At 42.7% G+C, this 18,828-nt stretch overlaps 2 protein-coding genes across 6 annotated transcripts in view; both read left to right on the top strand.

Moving 5' to 3' along the window:
- The window catches only part of LOC110498480 (zinc finger protein 184-like), a 350,017-nt gene that overhangs the window by 247,973 nt on the left and 83,216 nt on the right, over positions 1 to 18,828 (top strand). The gene's annotated exons all lie outside the window — the stretch shown is intronic.
- LOC110498466 (zinc finger protein 777) overlaps positions 1 to 18,828 on the top strand; it is a 64,645-nt gene that overhangs the window by 20,873 nt on the left and 24,944 nt on the right. For 3 of the 5 annotated variants that reach the window (XM_036953718.1, XM_036953717.1, XM_036953716.1), the window contains exon 4: positions 18,585 to 18,749. In XM_036953718.1, the coding sequence (XP_036809613.1) occupies positions 18,585 to 18,749 (165 nt within the window). Of the gene's footprint in view, positions 1 to 15,168; positions 16,030 to 16,103; positions 16,278 to 16,398; positions 16,558 to 18,584; positions 18,750 to 18,828 lie in introns of those variants that run through there. The other 2 variants (XM_036953720.1, XM_021575089.2) reach the window with 2 other exon arrangements.

The following is an 18,828-nucleotide window of genomic DNA, read 5'->3' as shown; positions in this document are numbered from 1 at the left end:
GTTGCCGGAGAGGAAGGAAACTGCTCAGGGATTTCACTATGAGGCCAATGGTGACTTTAAAAAAGAGTTTAATGGCTGTGATAGGAGAAAATTGAGGATGGATCAACAACATTGTAGTTACTCCACAATACTAGTCTAATTGACAGAGTGAAAAGAAGGAAGACTACAGAATAAAACATATTCCACAATATGCATCCTGTTTGCAACACGGCCTACTACCAAAACCTGCGGGCTCTCCTTCACTGCAGCCAACGTCAGTAAAACACTTAAACGTGTTAAACCTCGCAAGGCTGCAAGCCCAGACGGCATCCCCAGCCGCGTCCTCAGAGCATGCGCAGACCAGCGGGCTGGTGTGTTTACGGACATATTCAATCAATCCTTATCCCAGTCTGCTGTTCCCACATGCTTCAAGAGGGCCACCATTGTTCCTGTTCCCAAGAAAGCTACAGTAACTGAGCTAAATAACTATTGCCCCGTAGCACTCACTTCCGTAATCATGAAGTGCTTTGAGAGACTAGTCAAGGACCATATCACCTCCACCCTACCTGACACCCTAGACCCACTCCAATTTGCTTACCGCCCCAATAGGTCCACAGACGACACAATCGCAATTACACTGCACACTGCCCTAACCCATCTGGACAAGAGGAATTCCTATGTAAGAATGCTGTTAATTGACTACAGCTCAGCATTTAACACCATAGTACCCTCCAAACTCGTCATTAAGCTCGAGACCCTGTCCTGTGCAACTGGGTCCTGGACTTCCTGACGGCCCGCCCCCAGGTGGTGAGGGTAGGTAACAACATCTCCACCCCACTGATCCACAACACTGGGGCCCCACAAGGGTGCGTTCTCAGCACTCTCCTGTACTCCCTGTTCACCCACGACTGCGTGGCCATGCACACCTCCAACTCAATCATCAAGTTTGCAGACGACACTACAGTGGTACGCTTGATTACCAATAATGACGAGATGGCCTACAGGGAGGAGGTGAGGGCCCATGGAGTGTGGTGTCTGGAAAATAACCTCACACTCAATGTCAACAAAACAAAGGAGATGATTGTGGACTTCAGGAAACAGAAGAGGGAGCAGCCCCCTATCCACATTGACGGGACAGTAGTGGAGAGGGTGGAAAGTTTTAAGTTCCTTGGCATACACATAACGGACAAACTGAAATGGTCCACCCACACAGACAGCGTGGTGAAGAAGGCGAAGCAGCGCCTATTAAACCTCAGGAGGCTGAAGAAATTTGGCTTGTCACCAAAAACACTCACAAACTTTTACAGATGCACAATCGAGAGCAATCTGCCAGGCTGTATCACCGCCTGGTACGGCAACTGCTCCGCCCATAACCGTAAGATTCTCCAGAGGGTAGTGAGGTCTGCACAACGCATCACCGGGGGAAAACTACCTGCCCCCCAGGACACCTACACCACCCGATTTCACAGGAAGGCCAAAAAGATCATCAAGGACAACAACCACCCGAGCCACTGCCTGTTCACCCCGCTATCATCCAGAAGGCGAGGTCAGTACAGGTGCATCAAAGCGGGGACCGAGAGACTGAAAAACAGCTTCTATCTCAAGGCCATCAGACTGTTAAACAGCCATCACTAACATTGAGTGGCTGCTGCCAACATACTGACTCAACTCTAGCCACTTTAATAATGGACAAATTGAGGTAATACATGTATCACTAGCCACTTTAAACAATGCCACTTTATATAATGTTTACCCTACATTACTCATCGCATATGTATATACTGTACTCTATACCATCTACTGCATGTTGCCTATGCCGTTCGGCCATCACTCATTCATATATTTTTATGCACATATTCTTATTCATTCCTTTATACTTGTGTGTGTATAAGGTAGTTGTTGTGAAATTGTTAGGTTAGAATACTTGTTAGAAATTACTGCATGGTCGGAACTAGAAGCACAAGCATTTCGTTACACTAGCATTAACATCTGTTAACCATGTGTATGTGATAAATAAAATTTGATTTGATTTGATTTTAACAAGGCGCTGAAGTAATACTGCAAAACATTTTGCAAAGCAATTTACTTTTTGTCCTGAATACAAAATCATATGTTTGGGGAAAATACAATATATTACTGAGTACTGTACCATTTCAATTCATCCCAAAGGTTTTCGATGGGGTTGAGGTTAGGGCTCTGTGCAGGCCAGTCAAGTTCTTCCACACTGATCTCGAAAAACAATTTCTGTATGGACTTTGCTTTGTGCACAGGGGCGTTGTCATGCTGAAACAGGAAAGGGCCTTCTTCAAACTGTTGCCACAAACTTGGAAGCACAGAATCGTCTAGAATGTCATTGTATGCTGTAGCGTTAAGATTTCACTTCACTGGAACTAGGGGGCCCCAGACCATTATTCCTCCTCCACCAAATTTGACAGTTGGCACTATGCATTGGGGCAGGTGGCAAGCTTTACACCTCTCCAGCCGACACTTGGCATTGCGCATGGTGATCTTAGGCTTGTGTGCAGCTGTTCGGCCATGGAAACCCATTTCATGAAGCTCTCGACGAACAGTTATTGTGCTGACGTTGCTTCCAGAAACAGTTTGGAACTCAGTACTGAGTGTTGCAACCAAGGACAGATCATCGGCGTCCCGTTCTGTGAGCTTGTGTGGCCTACCGCTTCGCGGCTGAGTTGTTGCTCCTAAACGTTTCCACTTCACAATAACAGCACTTACAGTTGACCGGGGAAGCTCTAGCAGGGCAGAAATTTGACAAACTGACTTGTTGGAAAGGTGGCATCTTCTGACGGTGCCCCGTTGAAAGTCTACAGTGAATGTTTGCTTGTCCATGATTCCATGGCTGTATGCTCAATTTTATACACCTGTCAGAAATGGGTTTAGCTGAAATAGCCAAATCAGCTAAACCCAAGTGATACATTCGACACTGTTGACAATGATGTCTTTCTGGACAGACTGGAGAGGTGGGTTAGCCTCTCCGATCCAGTTCTATATTGGTTTAGGACCTATTTAATCAGTCAATATTTTTTTTGTCACCCTTAGTGAACATAACTTAGTGGCATAGTGAACATAACTTGTGGCATACCACAAGGTTCGATTTTGGGTCGGGTACTGTTCAGTTTATATATGTTATCAGAAAGCACATGAAACACAACAACAATACACAACTTTACATTTCTGTGACACCGGAGGATTTTAGCTCCACGGATAAATGATTATACTGTGTTAGTGATGTAAATACTTGGATGACTCACAACTTCCTCCAGCTAAATCAAGACAAGACGAGGTACTTATTGTTGGAGCTAAAGCACAGAGAGAACCTGGTCACACTTTTTAATTCAATAAAGATTAAACACCAGGTAAAAAAACATAGGTGTTATTTTAGATTCGGAACTCAATTTTGAATCACACATTAGGAATGTGACCAAAATAACTTTTTACCACCTGAGGAACATTGCCATGGTGGGGCTGTTTCTCTCTCAGGCTGATACAGAGAGACTCATTTACGCTTTTATTATAAGCAGGCTTGACTACTGTAATGCTCTCCTGTCTGGTCTACCCAAGAAAGCCATTGGTCAACTGCAAAACATACAGAATGCTGCAGCATGAGTACTGGCCAAGACCAGACGGAGAGCACACATTACACCGGTTTTAAGGTCTCTGCACAGGCTGCCTGTGAGTTTTATAATTAATTTTAAGATTCTTCTCTTGGTTTTTAAATCAATCCATGATTGTGCACCCCAATACATGTCAGACATGCTTTTAAATTATGTACCCATTATGTACCCAGTAAGCAGGTTACTTTCTAAGTGTAATCCATTACAGTTACTAATTATCTGTAACGTAACTTTTGGATTACCTAAACTCAGTAACGTAATCTGATTACATTCAGTTACTTTTATACTACTTTCCCCTTAAGATGCTTTAGAATACGACAAAAATGTATGTTACCAATTGAACCACATCTATTGCAGGATAAATCAATTTTAAAGTTTACATAGCTGGCCATATATTGATGTTAAATTTTACCTTATGGGTTGGTTATGTAGGCTTCTTCTAACCCATCGCTTTCTACTACATATAATAATACAATTAAATTAGACTTTGGTTTTTAATGTAAAGATATATAAAAATTCCAGTCATTACAATAGATGTTATACCCCTTGATGTCCAGGAATAGGACTTGGAAATATGGAAGTATAGATTAAGCCAAATTGTTTCACCTTAGCATAACCCCAAAACTAAGGGCTTATTAGCCAGCCTACTCTGTTGTTTATGATTTTGTTGTCATGGAGGACTGATTGGGCTCATTGATTCGAGTTAAAAATTAAAAGCTGCGCTCATGGAATGGCATGCTTTGAGCACTACTGAAAAGTGCTATTTACATGTGAAAAATTAACGCCATATGCTGCATTTGCTATAGGCCTATTCTTTACCTTTTTGTTGGTGACACTTTGATATCTTTATAATATGCAGCTGTTTAAAGGGCAAATCCACAGATGAAATAATAACAAAATGGACACCCTGCCTCTGTTTTGGTAAAAAGCTGAGGGATGGGGCTGGAGAAATGTAACCAGTGTCAAATTAATAGACAGAGCTATGGATGCAAGGACCGACCATCCATGGTATCAAAATGATTGTTTTAACCATGTTATGAGGCTATACAGTGTTTGTTTACAAACATTGGAGAAAAACAAGCTTATATTTTGGGTTCTAATAAAGTGTGACAGTTGAACTAAGTTCGAGACATTTTACAAGTTATATTCTTCAAGAACCAATGGATATATAAGTCCCAAAATGGATGTAGCAATTACAGATTGTCCCTTTTCAGTCTATGAAAAGTGTGTAAGTTTGAACATGTGTCCATTAAGCCTATGGATTTTTAAAAAATGTATCAGCATGAATTAAAAGCCCCTCTTTTATTCCATAGGCTGGAATCCGCACTGTGCTGCTGTTGCAAGAGCACATTTTTCACTGGCTGTCCACTGGTTTCAAAAACAATGATTGATAGGCAGCGTAAACTTCTTGAACTCAACCATTATTGGGTTCAAATACACATTTAGATTTGCGAACAGCCATCCACAACAACCACAATCCGTAAGGCGCAAATAGCTAAAAGAGAGTGCAGCATTGTGATTCACATCAATGCGCTGTGTAGATATCAATAATAAGTGATATCCGTATCGCCGTAGAGTACACCACTGCTGTCATCCTTACCTCCAAGTATTTATTGAAGTTGGATAATCTTTGGATGACAACAGCAGTCGTACCATTGGAAGACATAGCTTGGACTGTTGCCTACAAAAGCCTATTCTTGTTCTTCACCAAATGATGACACACATTTGATATCTCAAAGTGCTGTACAGAAACCCAGCCTAAAATCCCAAACAGGTGGAGATTATAACAGAACATGGCGAAGATGTTCAAATGTTCATAGATGACCAGCAGGGTGAAATAATAATAATCACAGTGGTTGTCGAGGGTGAAACAGGTCAGCACCTCAGGAGTAAATGTCAGTTGGCTTTTCATAGCCGATCATTCATAGTATCTCTGCCGCTCCTGCTGTCTCTAGAGAGTTGAAAAGAGCAGGTCTGGGACAGGTAGCATGTCCCGTGAACAGGTCAGGGTTCCATAGCCGCAGGCAGAACAGTTGAAACTGGAGTAGCAGCATGGCCAGGTGGACTGGGGACAGCAAGGAGTCATCAGGCCAGGTAGTCCTGAGGCATGGTCCTAGGGCTCAGGTCCTCCGAGAGAAAGAAAGAAAGAATGAGAGAAAGAGAGAATTAGAGAGAGCATACTTAAATTCACACAGGACACCGGAAAAGACAGGAGAAATACTAAAGATATAACAGACTGACCCTAGCCCCCCCCCCCCCCCCCCCCCCCCGACACATAAACTACTGCAGCATAAATACTGGCGGCTGAGACAGGAGGGGTCGGGAGGCACTATGGCCCCATCTGACGATACCGCCGGATAGGGCCAAACAAGAAGGATATAACTCCACCCACTTTGCCAAAGCACAGCCCCCACACCACTAGAGGGATATCTTCAACCACCAACTTACCATCCTGAGACAAGGCCGAGGATAGCCCACAAAGATCTCCGCCACGGCACAACCCAAGGAGGGGAGCCAACCCAGACAGGATGATCACATCAGTGACTCAACCCACTCAAGTGACACACCCCTCCTAGGGATGGCATGAAAGAGCACCAGTAAGCCAGTGACTCAGCCCCTGTAATAGGGTTAGAGGCAGAGAATCCCAGTGGAAAGAGGGTAACCGGTCAGGCCGAGACAGCAAGGGCGGTTCGTTGCTCCAGAGCCTTTCCGTTCACCTTCACACTCCTGAGCCAGACTACACTCAATCATATGACCCACTGAAGAGATGAGTCTTCAATAAACACTTAAAAGGTTGAGACCGAGTTTGCGTCTCTCACATGGGTAGACAGACCATTCCATAAAAATTGAACTCTATAGGAGAAAGCCCTGCCTCCAGCTGTTTGCTTAGAACTTCTAGGGACAATTAGGAGGCCTGCGTCTTGTGACCGTAGCGTACGTGTAGGTATGTACGGCAGGACCAAATCAGAAAGATAGGTAGGAGCAAGCCCATGTAATGCTTTGTAGGTTAGCAGTAAAACCTTGAAACCAGCCCTTGCCTTAACAGGAAGCCAGTGTAGGGAGGCTAGCACTGGAGTAATATTATCACATTTTTTGGTTCTAGTCAGGATTCTAGCATCCGTATTTAGCACTAGCTGAAGGTTGTTTAGTGCTTTATCAGGGTAGCCGGAAAGTAGAGCATTGCAGTAGTCTAACCTAGAAGTAACAAAAGCATGGATTAATTGATATATTCGTCAAAAGAGAGATCAGGGTCCAGAGTAACGCCTAGGTCCTTCACAGTTTTATTTGAGACGACTGTACAACCATTAAGATTAATTGTCAGATTCAACAGAAGATCTCTTTGTTTCTTGGGACCTAGAACAAGCATCTCTGTTTTGTCCAAGTTTAAAAGTAGAACGTTTGCAGCCATCCACTTCCTTATGTCTGAAACACAGGCTTCTAGCGAGGGCAAATTTGAAATGTCATCCGCATAGCAGTGAAAGTTAACATTATGTTTTCAAATTACATCCCCAAGAGGTAAAATATATAGTGAAAACAATAGTGGTCCTAAAACGGAACCTTGAGGAACACCAAAATTTATAGTCGATTTCTCAGAGGACAAACCATTCACAGAGACAAACTGATATCTTTCCGACAGATAAGATCTAAACCAGGCCAGAACATGTCCGTGTAGACCAATTTGGGTTTCCAATCTTTCCAAAAGAATGTGGTGATTGATGGTATCAAAAGCAGCACTAAGGTCTAGGAGCACGAGGACAGATGCAGAGCCTCGGTCTGATGCAATTAAAAGGTAATTTACCACCTTCACAAGTGCAGTCTCAGTGCTATGATGGGTCTAAAACCAGACTGAAGCATTTCATATACATTGTTTGTCTTCAGGGAGGCAGTGAGTTGCTGCGCAACAGCTTTTTCAAAATTTTTTTAGCGGAATGGAAGATTCGATATAGGCCAATAGTTTTTTCTGGGTCAAGCTTTGGCTTTTTCAAGAGAGGCTTTATTACTGCCACTTTTAGTGAGTTTGGTACACATCCGGTGGATAGAGAGCCGTTTATTATGTTCAACATAGGAGGGCCAAGCACAGGAAGCAGCTCTTTCAGTAGTTTAGTTGGAATAGGGTCCAGTATGCAGCTTGAAGGTTTAGAGGCCATGATTATTTTCATCATTGTGTCAAGAGATATAGTACTAAAACACTTGAGTGTCTCTCTTGATCCTATGTCCTGGCAGAGTTGTGCAGACTCAGGACAACTGAGCTTTGAAGGAATACGCAGATTTAAAGAGGAGTCTGTAATTTGCTTTCTAATCATGATCTTTTCCTCAAAGAAGTTCATGAATTTATTACTGCTGAAGTGAAAGCCCTCACTTGGGGAATACTGCTTTTTAGTTAGCTTTGCGACAGTATCAAAAATAATTTTCCTAAATTAAGTTGGAAAAATAGGATGATCGAGCAGCAGTGAGGGCTCTTCGATACTGCACGATACTGTCTTTTCAAGCTAGTCGGAAGACATCCAGTTTGGTGTGGCACCATTTCCGGTCCAATTTTCTGGAAGCCTGCTTCAGAGCTCGGGTATTATCTGTATACCAGGGAGCTAGTTTCTTATGAGAAATGTTTTTAGTTTTTAGGGGTGCAACTGCATCTAGGGTATTGCGCAAGGTTAAATTGAGTTCCTTAGGTGGTTAACTGATTTTTGTCCTCTGACGTCCTTGGGTAGGCAGAGGGAGTCTGGAAGGGCATCAAGGAATCTTTGTGTTGTCTATGAATTTATAGCATGACTTTTGATGCTCCTTGGTTGGGGTCTGAGCAGATTATTTGTTGCAATTCCAAACGTAATAAAATGGTGGTCTGATAATCCTGGACTATGAGGAAAAACATTAAGATCCACAACATTTATTCCATGGGACAAAACTAGGTCCAGAGTATGACTGTGACAGTGAGTAGGTCCAGGGATATGTTGGACAAAACCCACTGAGTCGACGATGGCTCCGAAAGCCTTTTGGAGTGGGTCTGTGGACTTTTCCATGTGAATATTAAAGTCACCAAAAATGTGAATATTATCTGCTATGACTACAAGGCCCGATAGGAATTCAGGGAACTCAATGAGGAACGCTGTATATGGCCCAGGAGGCCTGTAAACAGTAGCTATAAAAAGTGATTGAGTAGGCTGCATAGATGTCATGACTAGAAGCTCAAAAGACGAAAACTTTGTTTATTTTTTTGTAAATTGAAATTTGCTTTCGTAAATGTTAGCAACACCTCCGCCTTTGCGGGATGCACGGGGGATATGGTCACTAGTGTAACCAAGAGGTGAGGCCTCATTTAACACAGTCAATTCATCAGGAATGGAGGAGGTCTTTATCCTAGTGAGATTGCTAAGGCGAACATCGCCATGTTTAGTTTTGCCCAACCTAGGTCGAGGCACAGACACCGTCTCAATGGGGATAGCTGAGCTGACTACACTGACTGTGCTAGTGGCAGACTCCACTAAGCTGGCAGGCTGGCTAACAGCCTGCTGCCTGGCCTGCACCCTATTTTAATATTTTCTACATTGTAGAATAATAGTGAAGACATCAAAACTATGAAATAATACATGGAATCATGTAGTAACCAAAAAAAGTGTTCAACAAATCAAAATATATTTTAGATTTGAGATTCTTCAAGAGTGTATAAAGCTGTCAAGGCAAAGGGTGGCCACTTTGAAGAATCTAAAATCTATTTTGATTTGTTTCACACTTTTTTTTGCTTAAAACATGATTCCATGTGTTATTTCATAGGTTTGATGTATTCAATATTATTCTACAATGCAAAAAAAAAGAAAACTCCTGGAAAGAGTAGGTGTCCAAACTTTTGACTGGTACTGTCTGTCTGTATATTTACTTAATCTATGGCAAGAACTGAAACTGGTTTTCTAGCAATGATCAACAACTAATTTAACAGCTCTTGAAACATTTGAAAAGTATAAATGGGCAAATATTGCACAATCCAGGTGAGGAAATCTCGTAGAGACCCAGAGACCCCGAAATACTCAGTTGTAATCACTGCCAAAGGTGCTTCAACAATGTATTGACTCGGGGGTGTGAATACTTACGTAAACTACAGTGCCTTGCGAAAGTATTCGGCCCCCTTGAACTTTGCGACCTTTTGCCACATTTCAGGCTTCAAACATAAAGATATAAAACTGTATTTTTTTTGTGAAGAATCAACAACAAGTGGGACACAATCATGAAGTGGAACGACATTTATTGGATATTTCAAACTTTTTTAACAAATCAAAAACTGAAAAATTGGGCGTGCAAAATTATTCAGCCCCCTTAAGTTAATACTTTGTAGCGCCACCTTTTGCGGCGATTACAGCTGTAAGTCGCTTGGGGTATGTCTCTATCAGTTTTGCACATCGAGAGACTGACATTTTTTCCCATTCCTCCTTGCAAAACAGCTCGAGCTCAGTGAGGTTGGATGGAGAGCATTTGTGAACAGCAGTTTTCAGATCTTTCCACAGATTCTCGATTGGATTCAGGTCTGGACTTTGACTTGGCCATTCTAACACCTGGATATGTTTATTTTTGAACCATTCCATTGTAGATTTTGCTTTATGTTTTGGATCATTGTCTTGTTGGAAGACAAATCTCCGTCCCAGTCTCAGGTCTTTTGGAGACTCCATCAGGTTTTCTTCCAGAATGGTCCTGTATTTGGCTCCATCCATCTTCCCGTCAATTTTAACCATCTTCCCTGTCCCTGCTGAACAAAAGCAGGCCCAAACCATGATACTGCCACCACCATGTTTGACAGTGGGGATGGTGTGTTCAGGGTGTTGCTTTTACGCCAAACATAACGTTTTGCATTGTTGCCAAAAGGTTCAATTTTGGTTTCATCTGACCAGAGCACCTTCTTCCACATGTTTGGTGTGTCTCCCAGGTGGCTTGTGGCAAACTTTAAACGACACTTTTTATGAATATCTTTAAGAAATGGCTTTCTTCTTGCCACTCTTCCATAAAGGCCAGATTTGTGCAATATACAACTGATTGTTGTCCTATGGACAGAGTCTCCCACCTCAGCTGTAGATCTCTGCAGTTCATCCAGAGTGATCATGGGCCTCTTGGCTGCATCTCTGATCAGTCTTCTCCTTGTATGAGCTGAAAGTTTAGAGGGACGGCCAGGTCTTGGTAGATTTGCAGTGGTCTGATACTCCTTCCATTTCAATATTATCGCTTGCACAGTGCTCCTTGGGATGTTTAAAGCTTGGGAAATCTTTTTGTATCCAAATCCGGCTTTAAACTTCTTCACAACAGTATCTCGGACCTGCCTGGTGTGTTCCTTGTTCTTCATGATGCTCTCTGCGTTTTTAACGGACCTCTGAGACTATCACAGTGCAGGTACATTTATACGGAGACTTGATTACAAACAGGTGGATTGTATTTATCATCATTAGTCATTTAGGTCAACATTGGATCATTCAGAGATCCTCACTGATCTTCTGGAGAGAGTTTGCTGCACTGAAAGTAAAGGGGCTGAATAATTTTGCACGCCCAATTTTTCAGTTTTTGATTTGTTAAAAAAGTTTGAAATATCCAATAAATGTCGTTCCACTTCATGATTGTGTCCCACTTGTTGTTGATTCTTCACAAAAAAATACAGTTTTATATTTTTATGTTTGAAGCCTGAAATGTGGCAAAAGGTCGCAAAGTTCAAGGGGGCCGAATACTTTCGCAAGGCACTGTATATATTTCATTTTCAATACATTTACAAAAATGTCTAAAAACATGTTTTCACTTTATCATTATGGGGTAGAGTGTGTGGATGAGAGAGAAAAAAATCTATTGAATCCATTTTGAATTCAGACTAACAACAAAATGTAAAATAAGTCAAGGTTTTGAGTACTTTCTGAAGGCACTGTATAAGCCTAAACGGCTGTTACATATTGTGTTTGTACTAAATAGGCTATATGATATTAACAAAGGCCTATTTCATTACTTCCATTCAACTGCTTCATTTTTTTTCCCCAAGACACCTTTAATGAGAAAATGTATGCAGTTCATGAAGTTCATCCAGATATTTATGGTGCGTTTAAAACGTGTTTATGTTCAATAGAATGAAAAGTTACATTTTGTGGTTAAGACTTGATTGAGACTCTTTAGTATACATCACATCTGATCTCACCCTGTTCTACATACACCCGACAGAGCTTTATAACCAATACATACTTACTAAATATAGCTACACATACCCACACACAAACAAACACGTACTGTACACGTCAAAATAGTTGTCAGGTTTGTCCGTTGATGACTTTTGACTTATCATAGCTGACTTATTTACCCACAACATCATATTTATGTACACCATGATGGGTTTATCAACAATTAAGTAATTCTGTAACTACAGTATAGGACTCAAACGTAGTGGGGATGGGTAAATACTTCGGGGCCAAACATTAGAAAAAGAAGAAGTTCAAGGTTAAGTTTAAGCATCAGCCAATTAAAATCATTGATGTAGTGGCACGTGATCAAAAGCTACATGTTAGCTTTTCCCATTGCATAACCTTGTACATTTAGCCCTATGATAACCTCACCAGGTGGCCTTTACTATTTCCTGTAACAAATTCCGTATCAGCCCATTCAAATCATCAACGTAGTTGTACGTGTTCCTACACTTGTTCACGGAAGCGTCCTTCAGAGAATTAAGAGAAGTACAACGGCACATACTGATAATCAATGCAACTACATCAAGTGTCTTTAACTGACTGGTCAAATTGCGCTCTGTGTAGAGTGCCTAGCTCCATGCAGTTGTCGCAGATTGTGACAAGGTTTCGAATCGCACGTTTTTTTCACCCCCTTTTGAAATGTAGAATTAAATGTATTGTGTGTTGAAGGTACGAAGCCAACAGCTTGAAAATTAAAATTAAGAATGAATTTAATAAGGAGCTACCTCTTTCTTAAGTCTTGTAGACAAACACACTGTAAAAATGCTTCACCAGTGAAGAGTGACAAACTTTGTCCCTTTAGGTTGATACTGGTGTTTTATAGTCAGTTAACGATAGTGCCTTAATTTATGTTTTCTTGACATGAAGATGTGTGTAATGTTGAACCTTTTCCAGAGTATTCTAAAATAAATGTTATCAAAGCGAGGGTACCAGATTTACAGAAAAGGTCAAGTGTTACCATAGTGAGAAAAGTTATTGGACCTGTCACATGTATCGCAATAAAAATATTGAACTTCAAAGTTGAGTGTAAGACCATTTTGTTAAAATTAAATATAAAATTGACTCTATGTTGTTTGACTTGGTTATTTTTGTATCACTGCAGGAACTAAGTTTCCCTTATCTCAGTCGAACCAAAACATACTTAATTCTTGAATCAATACATATGGAACGCTTTTTTAATAACCTCCAATGGCTCCATATTGTTCACAGTGTTAGAGATGGGCTTGACTGAGGTTAATATTTTATGATAAAATGTCATGTTTCTGTGTGTACAGCAAAGAGTTTCTTATTTAAAACGCTATGCTTTTCTGTTCAATTTGTGTTTATAGTCTGCGCTTGCTGACGGGAGAGACTTGACCTCTGAGGTGGCTGGTCACAAACCCTGGCCCCGGGTCAGAACCCTGGATCAGGAGCTGTCGCGCTTCCTTCCCAAGTCGGAAGCCAGGACCCAACCATGAAGGAAAGAGACTCCACCACCACACAGAACACAACCGGTGGACAGGTGGACTGAACAACCTCAGTTCTGGTGGTCATCAGAGAGACAGAGGCTCCAGTCAGGGATCCAGTCTGCAGCCCAGACCCATCTCTTCAGTCTCAGTGCAGGGATGAAGCAGGGCCTGGGGCTGATAGAGATAGACCTTCCTGTTCCTATGATACAAACGTCACAGTATCCATAATGAACAGAGTAGGTCACCCTGGGCTTCAGCCTTCACAGAGAGTGGTGGGAGATCCCCTGGTGGTAGTCTATCAGCAAGTCCTTCTTCTCCTTCAGGATCTTGTTTAATGCCTAGTGAATGGGTTTATAAAAGGTCTGTGTCTAGACTTCCTCAGTTACCTCATGGTTACCCCACCAATACAGACAGGGTCAGGATGGGTGTTCACCACAAGAGGTGCCTATAACTTGCTCTCTAAGCAGATTCTCTCCCACTGGATCTCCCTGGCATAGCGCAGCAAGGGTTAACTACTGTAGCGCTGCACGCCCCAACTCCACCAGGGCCCTGGCAGCGTCTTGGCTGTTGTTTAAAGGGTTGACTGTAGGAGATATTTGTGCTGTGGCGAGTTGGGCATCACCACACACTTTTGTGAGATTTTATCGCTTGGATGTCACTGCTCCCAGTTTAGCCCACAACGTGCTTACTGCGGGGACAGGGGACTGACTGAAAGGGAAGGTAACGTTATGACTATAACTACTGTTCCCTGAAGGAGGGAAACGAGATACGACACCCATTTGGCCCCGCACCGCCCGTTACTGGGCTCGTTGAAGACCAGTATTAAATTGAAGGAATGGATCGAACTTCACGCTTTTCACCTGTGGAAGGCGGGGCTTCCAGCGAGGCGTAGATTTCTTTGGCCTTCATTGGATTTTAGATCCTTCAACCATAGTTTGTTATACCTCGTTTCCCTCCTTCAGGGAACAGTAGTTATAAAGTTACATTAAGAGTACAGTTGAAGTCGGAAATTTACATACACTTAGGTTGGAGTGTTTAAAACTTGTTTTTCAACCACTCCACAAATTTCTTGTTAACAAGCTATAGTAATTTTTCCAACAATTGTTTACAGGCAGATTATTTCACTTATAATTTGCTGTATCACAATTCCAGTGGGTCAGAAGTTTACATACACCAAGTTGACCGTGCCTTTAAACAGCTTGGAAAATTCTTTAGAAGCTTTAGAAGAAAATGGCTTTAGAAGCTTCTGACATCATTTGAGTCAATTGGAGGTGTACCTGTGGATGTATTTCAAGGTCTACCTTCAAACTCAGTGCCTCTTTGATTGACATTATGGGAAAATCTAAAGAAATCAGCGAAGACCTCAGAAAAATAATTGTAGACCTCCACAAGTCTAGTTCATTCTTGGGAGCAATTTCCAAATGTGATGAAAGAAATAAAAGCTGAAATAAATCATTCTCTCTACTATTATTCTGTCATTTCACATTCTTAAAATAAAGTAGTGATCCTAACTGACCTAAAACAGATAATTTTTTACTAGGATTAAATGTCAGGAATATGAATAACTGAGTTTAAATATATTTTGCTAAGGTGTATGTAAACTTCCGACTTCAACTGGATATGCAATTCTGTTAGGTCCTATTTTCCAAACCCGCTACGGAGCTTTAGGTGCCAAGGATAAGGACACGTTGCAGCAGTGTGTAGAAAGGAAATCCCATGATGTGAGAAATGTTCAGGAGGGCATAGTCAGGGGAAGTGTAAAGTTGGGATAGAGAAAGCACTGTGTGTCAACTGTGCAGCTGGGGATCAGAAAAGCCATGTGAGAGAAAGACAGGTTGAGATTACCCAAGGGTGAGTGATTTGACTGGGAGCCCCCCAGTGAATAGGCCTGAAGAGAAAGATCCAGAGTTATTAAGGTAGGATTTCTTGCATTTATTGCTATGGTTATTAATTGTACTGCACTGATGGAGCATAAAACCCAGAAAATAGATGTGGTAGTGGCAGCAGCAGAGACATTTACAGGTGTAAGATTTTAGTGCAGAAGATCTACAGGGGGGTTCTGGAGTATAGGTTCCATCCTCCCAGGCTGTTCTCCTGGAGTAGGATCTGGTAGAGCTAAGGTCGTGGGATAGGGGTGGTTGGTTTTGGGGTTATAGTGGTGTATATGTGTAGGGTTATATGGTGGTGCGATTTACTTTTTTTACTTTGCTTGAACTATTTTTTTGTGACAAAATGTGCAATTCACACTCCGACCTGTGACAGGCAGCAAAACGAATCACAGCGTCTAGTCTGCCGGAAAATCACACAAAGACGTGACCAAGAACAATTTCCAAGTTAGCGTTTTTATTGTTGTTATTTAAACCTTTATTAACACTCTTGAACTCAAAATATGACTCATTTAACTACACCTCGTCACATATTTACCCCACGTAGTGTTTAATTCGCGTTGGAGACAGGACTTGGTTGATATATGGTATCTAGGTAACGCTAGCTGCTAACGTTAGCTAACAATGGCTAACTGTATGGTTTTTCATACTCAAATAGCCTCCATCATGGAGGTGCTAGCGAATGCAGCCGTGGCAGAGATTTGTAAACTCGTAGACGACGACTATGCAGTGTTTCGTTTGGAAATAACTCAAAGCCAGAAAGAAAACAGGGCATTGCGGAGGAAACTACTGGAACTGAAGGTGGCACGGGAGCGCGCAGAGAGGACAATGCGAGAGCGCGTCCTCGCCAGTCGTCCCAGTAGTGTCAGATACAGAGCACTGGCAAGAGGTACTTTACATTTAGCAGAAGATCGAGACTTTAGCATTTACAGTATCTAACCACCACTTTTTTCCCACTCTCAGGTGAAGGCCACAGGAGTTTTGTGAAGCCAGCGGGACACAATACATGGAGAGATGACCAACCAATCACTGTTGATGAGGGGAGTGGAACCTCAACCCAGCATGTTATTGTGATAGAGGTTACTGTTGCATAAAGAATGACAGTTACTTTGTAAATCAATGTCCCTGTTTATTTCTGTAAGGCTCCCCTCAGCTATTCAAGTGCTTACATGTACAGTACATCCACATTTACCTGCCATAGGGGAGCTTGTGAGACTTCTCTGCGGAGTACTGGTAATTACCTCTCTTCTTGTGTCAGTCTGCAGAGGCTTCAGTTCCAGGGATCAAGCAGGAGAGGTCTGAAGGAGAGGAGGAGCCACGGCACAGCAGAAACATCCAGACTGGAGCGCCCCCTATAGCCACAGAGAACCCCACCACCACCCCAGCGCAGCCCAGGACCCGATGCAGCATCACGGAGGTCAGTGGAACGCCGAACGCCGTCCTCAAGTCAGAGACAGACACCAAGATCTTAACTGTACACACAGGATCTGACCACAGATCAGACCCAGAGAGACTCGGGCTGGGGAGACTGGGCTGTCGTCCTGCTCCCAGCTCAGAGTATTTACCGGTATTTCACCAGAGGACGGTTTATTCCTGTGGGGATGGGGATGGTGATGCGTTCGACACTGGCGGGGATGATCCGTCTTGTTCTTACACTACAGAGATGGAACCAGGCAACATATCCTTGGGTTTAGAGACACAGACTGATCTGTCTAGAGGGGACTGGAACCAGCACAGTAGTAGTGTATACTCTGAAGGGTGCCTGGATAAGAAAGGGGAGGTTATAGTGGTAGATGAGGTGAAAGTGGAGGGTGACGTTTCTCCCACATGGAATGCAGATAGTCACCTAGGAGACAGACACTCGCAGGGCAGAGATTTCTTAGATTACAGGGAAAGCTTAGAGACAAATACAAATGTCGCCACCCACTCCCTTTTACACACGTTCAGGGATTGTGATCCAGAGTCCACGTCGATGGGGCATTCCGATTCACACGGCCTTGTCCTTTTCGATCAGGTATTGAACTCAAACGACAGGGATAGAGCCCAGAATCAGGGAGGGGGGGACACATCAGGCAATAGTAAAGAGAAACGGTTCCTCTGCATGTTCTGTAACAAAGGCTTCAGCTGCCCCCAGAAGGTGGAGATCCACCAGAGGGTCCACACAGGGGAGAAACCATTCAGCTGCCCCCAGTGTCACATGTGCTTCGCCCAGGCCTGCAGCCTGAAGAGGCACCAGAGGGTCCACACAGGGGAGAAACCCTACAGCTGCCCCCAGTGTGAGAAGAGGTTCTCTCGCCAGCACCAGCTGAAGACGCACCTGAAGGTCCACACGGGGGAAAGGCCATTTGCCTGTATGCACTGCGGGAAGAGGTTCTCAGAGAGAAGATGCCTAAGGATACACCAGCAGAAAAACCATTCCACTCTATAACATAGAAAGTAACCATTCCACTCGATGGCTTCTGATGTTTCGATTTAACCCCGCATTAAAGGTAGACTCAGCGAGATGATGAAACGCACAAAGTAAAAACAGCAGTAATGGGTCTATTTCCTCAAGAACTAAGAACGTTGACGCGAGAGGCTAAACTTCTCTGCGGTTTTGGTCCCGCAGCTGTGTGCATGTGCAGGTACTCTTTGTGACTAGGTGAGACCAACGTCTTGCATCGCACTCATCGCAATATCTGCGGTGCTGCTCCTGGAAACCTCATAGCGCTGAGTCTTCCTTTAAAGACGAAGGTTCATTTTCATTGTTGTCAGCAGGAAAGATCCACAGATGCATTTGGAATAACGAGAGTAACAGATGTCAGTGTTGAATATTCCTGAGTAAAATATTGCTTGCAGACATTGTGTGATAATAAGCCTAAAAAGTCTATTACATATTGTGTTGGTACTGTGTAGGCTATATGATGTTAGGAAATGCCTGTTTCATTACTTCCATTCAACTACTATTTTTTTCCCAAGACACTTTTAATGAGAAAATGAATGCATCATTTTAGTTAAGATGTATGTGTGGTTTTCATATGATGTATTTAAAACTTGTTTAATAAACACAAAATGGGACTTTTCATTCTAAGACTTTCATTTAGACTCTCTTTAGTACACATCACATCTGATCTCACCGTATTCTGCATAAAAACGACAGCACTTTATAACCAATATACACTTGCTAAATATGCCCACACATGCCCACACACTAACAAACACTTACTGTACACGTCAAAATAGTTTAGTCAGGTTTGTCTGACTCTATAGCTGACTCATATTTACCCACAACATCATATTCATGTCCACCATGATGAGTTTAACAATAATGAAGTCCTTCTGTAACTACAGTATAGGACTCATGTAGTGGGGATAGGTAAACACTCCATGTTGAAAGTGTTTATGTGTGTGTACGTACCTGAGGGAGTGTATGTCTGTGTAATCTGTATCACCTGTCTCTTCCAGGAGGGGGAGGGTCCAGAGGTGCTGCTGGTGAAGGAGGAGGGGTGTGAGGAGGGTCTGGGGAACCCTGAGGGGACCATGATCATGGAGGTCAACCCGACTACACCTCCTCCTGAACGCACAGAGGAACCAGCTGAGCAGCACAGGACTACACACAGTCTCACTGAGGTACGGATAAAGGCCAGGTCTCGATTAATCACTCATTGTCCAATCAGAAGATGCTCCATAGCAGGGTGCTGATATCAGA

This window comes from Oncorhynchus mykiss, chromosome 19, assembly GCF_013265735.2.
Source record: "Oncorhynchus mykiss isolate Arlee chromosome 19, USDA_OmykA_1.1, whole genome shotgun sequence".
Taxonomy (NCBI): Eukaryota; Metazoa; Chordata; class Actinopteri; order Salmoniformes; family Salmonidae; genus Oncorhynchus; species Oncorhynchus mykiss.
This window is presented reverse-complemented; position numbering and strand designations above follow the sequence as displayed.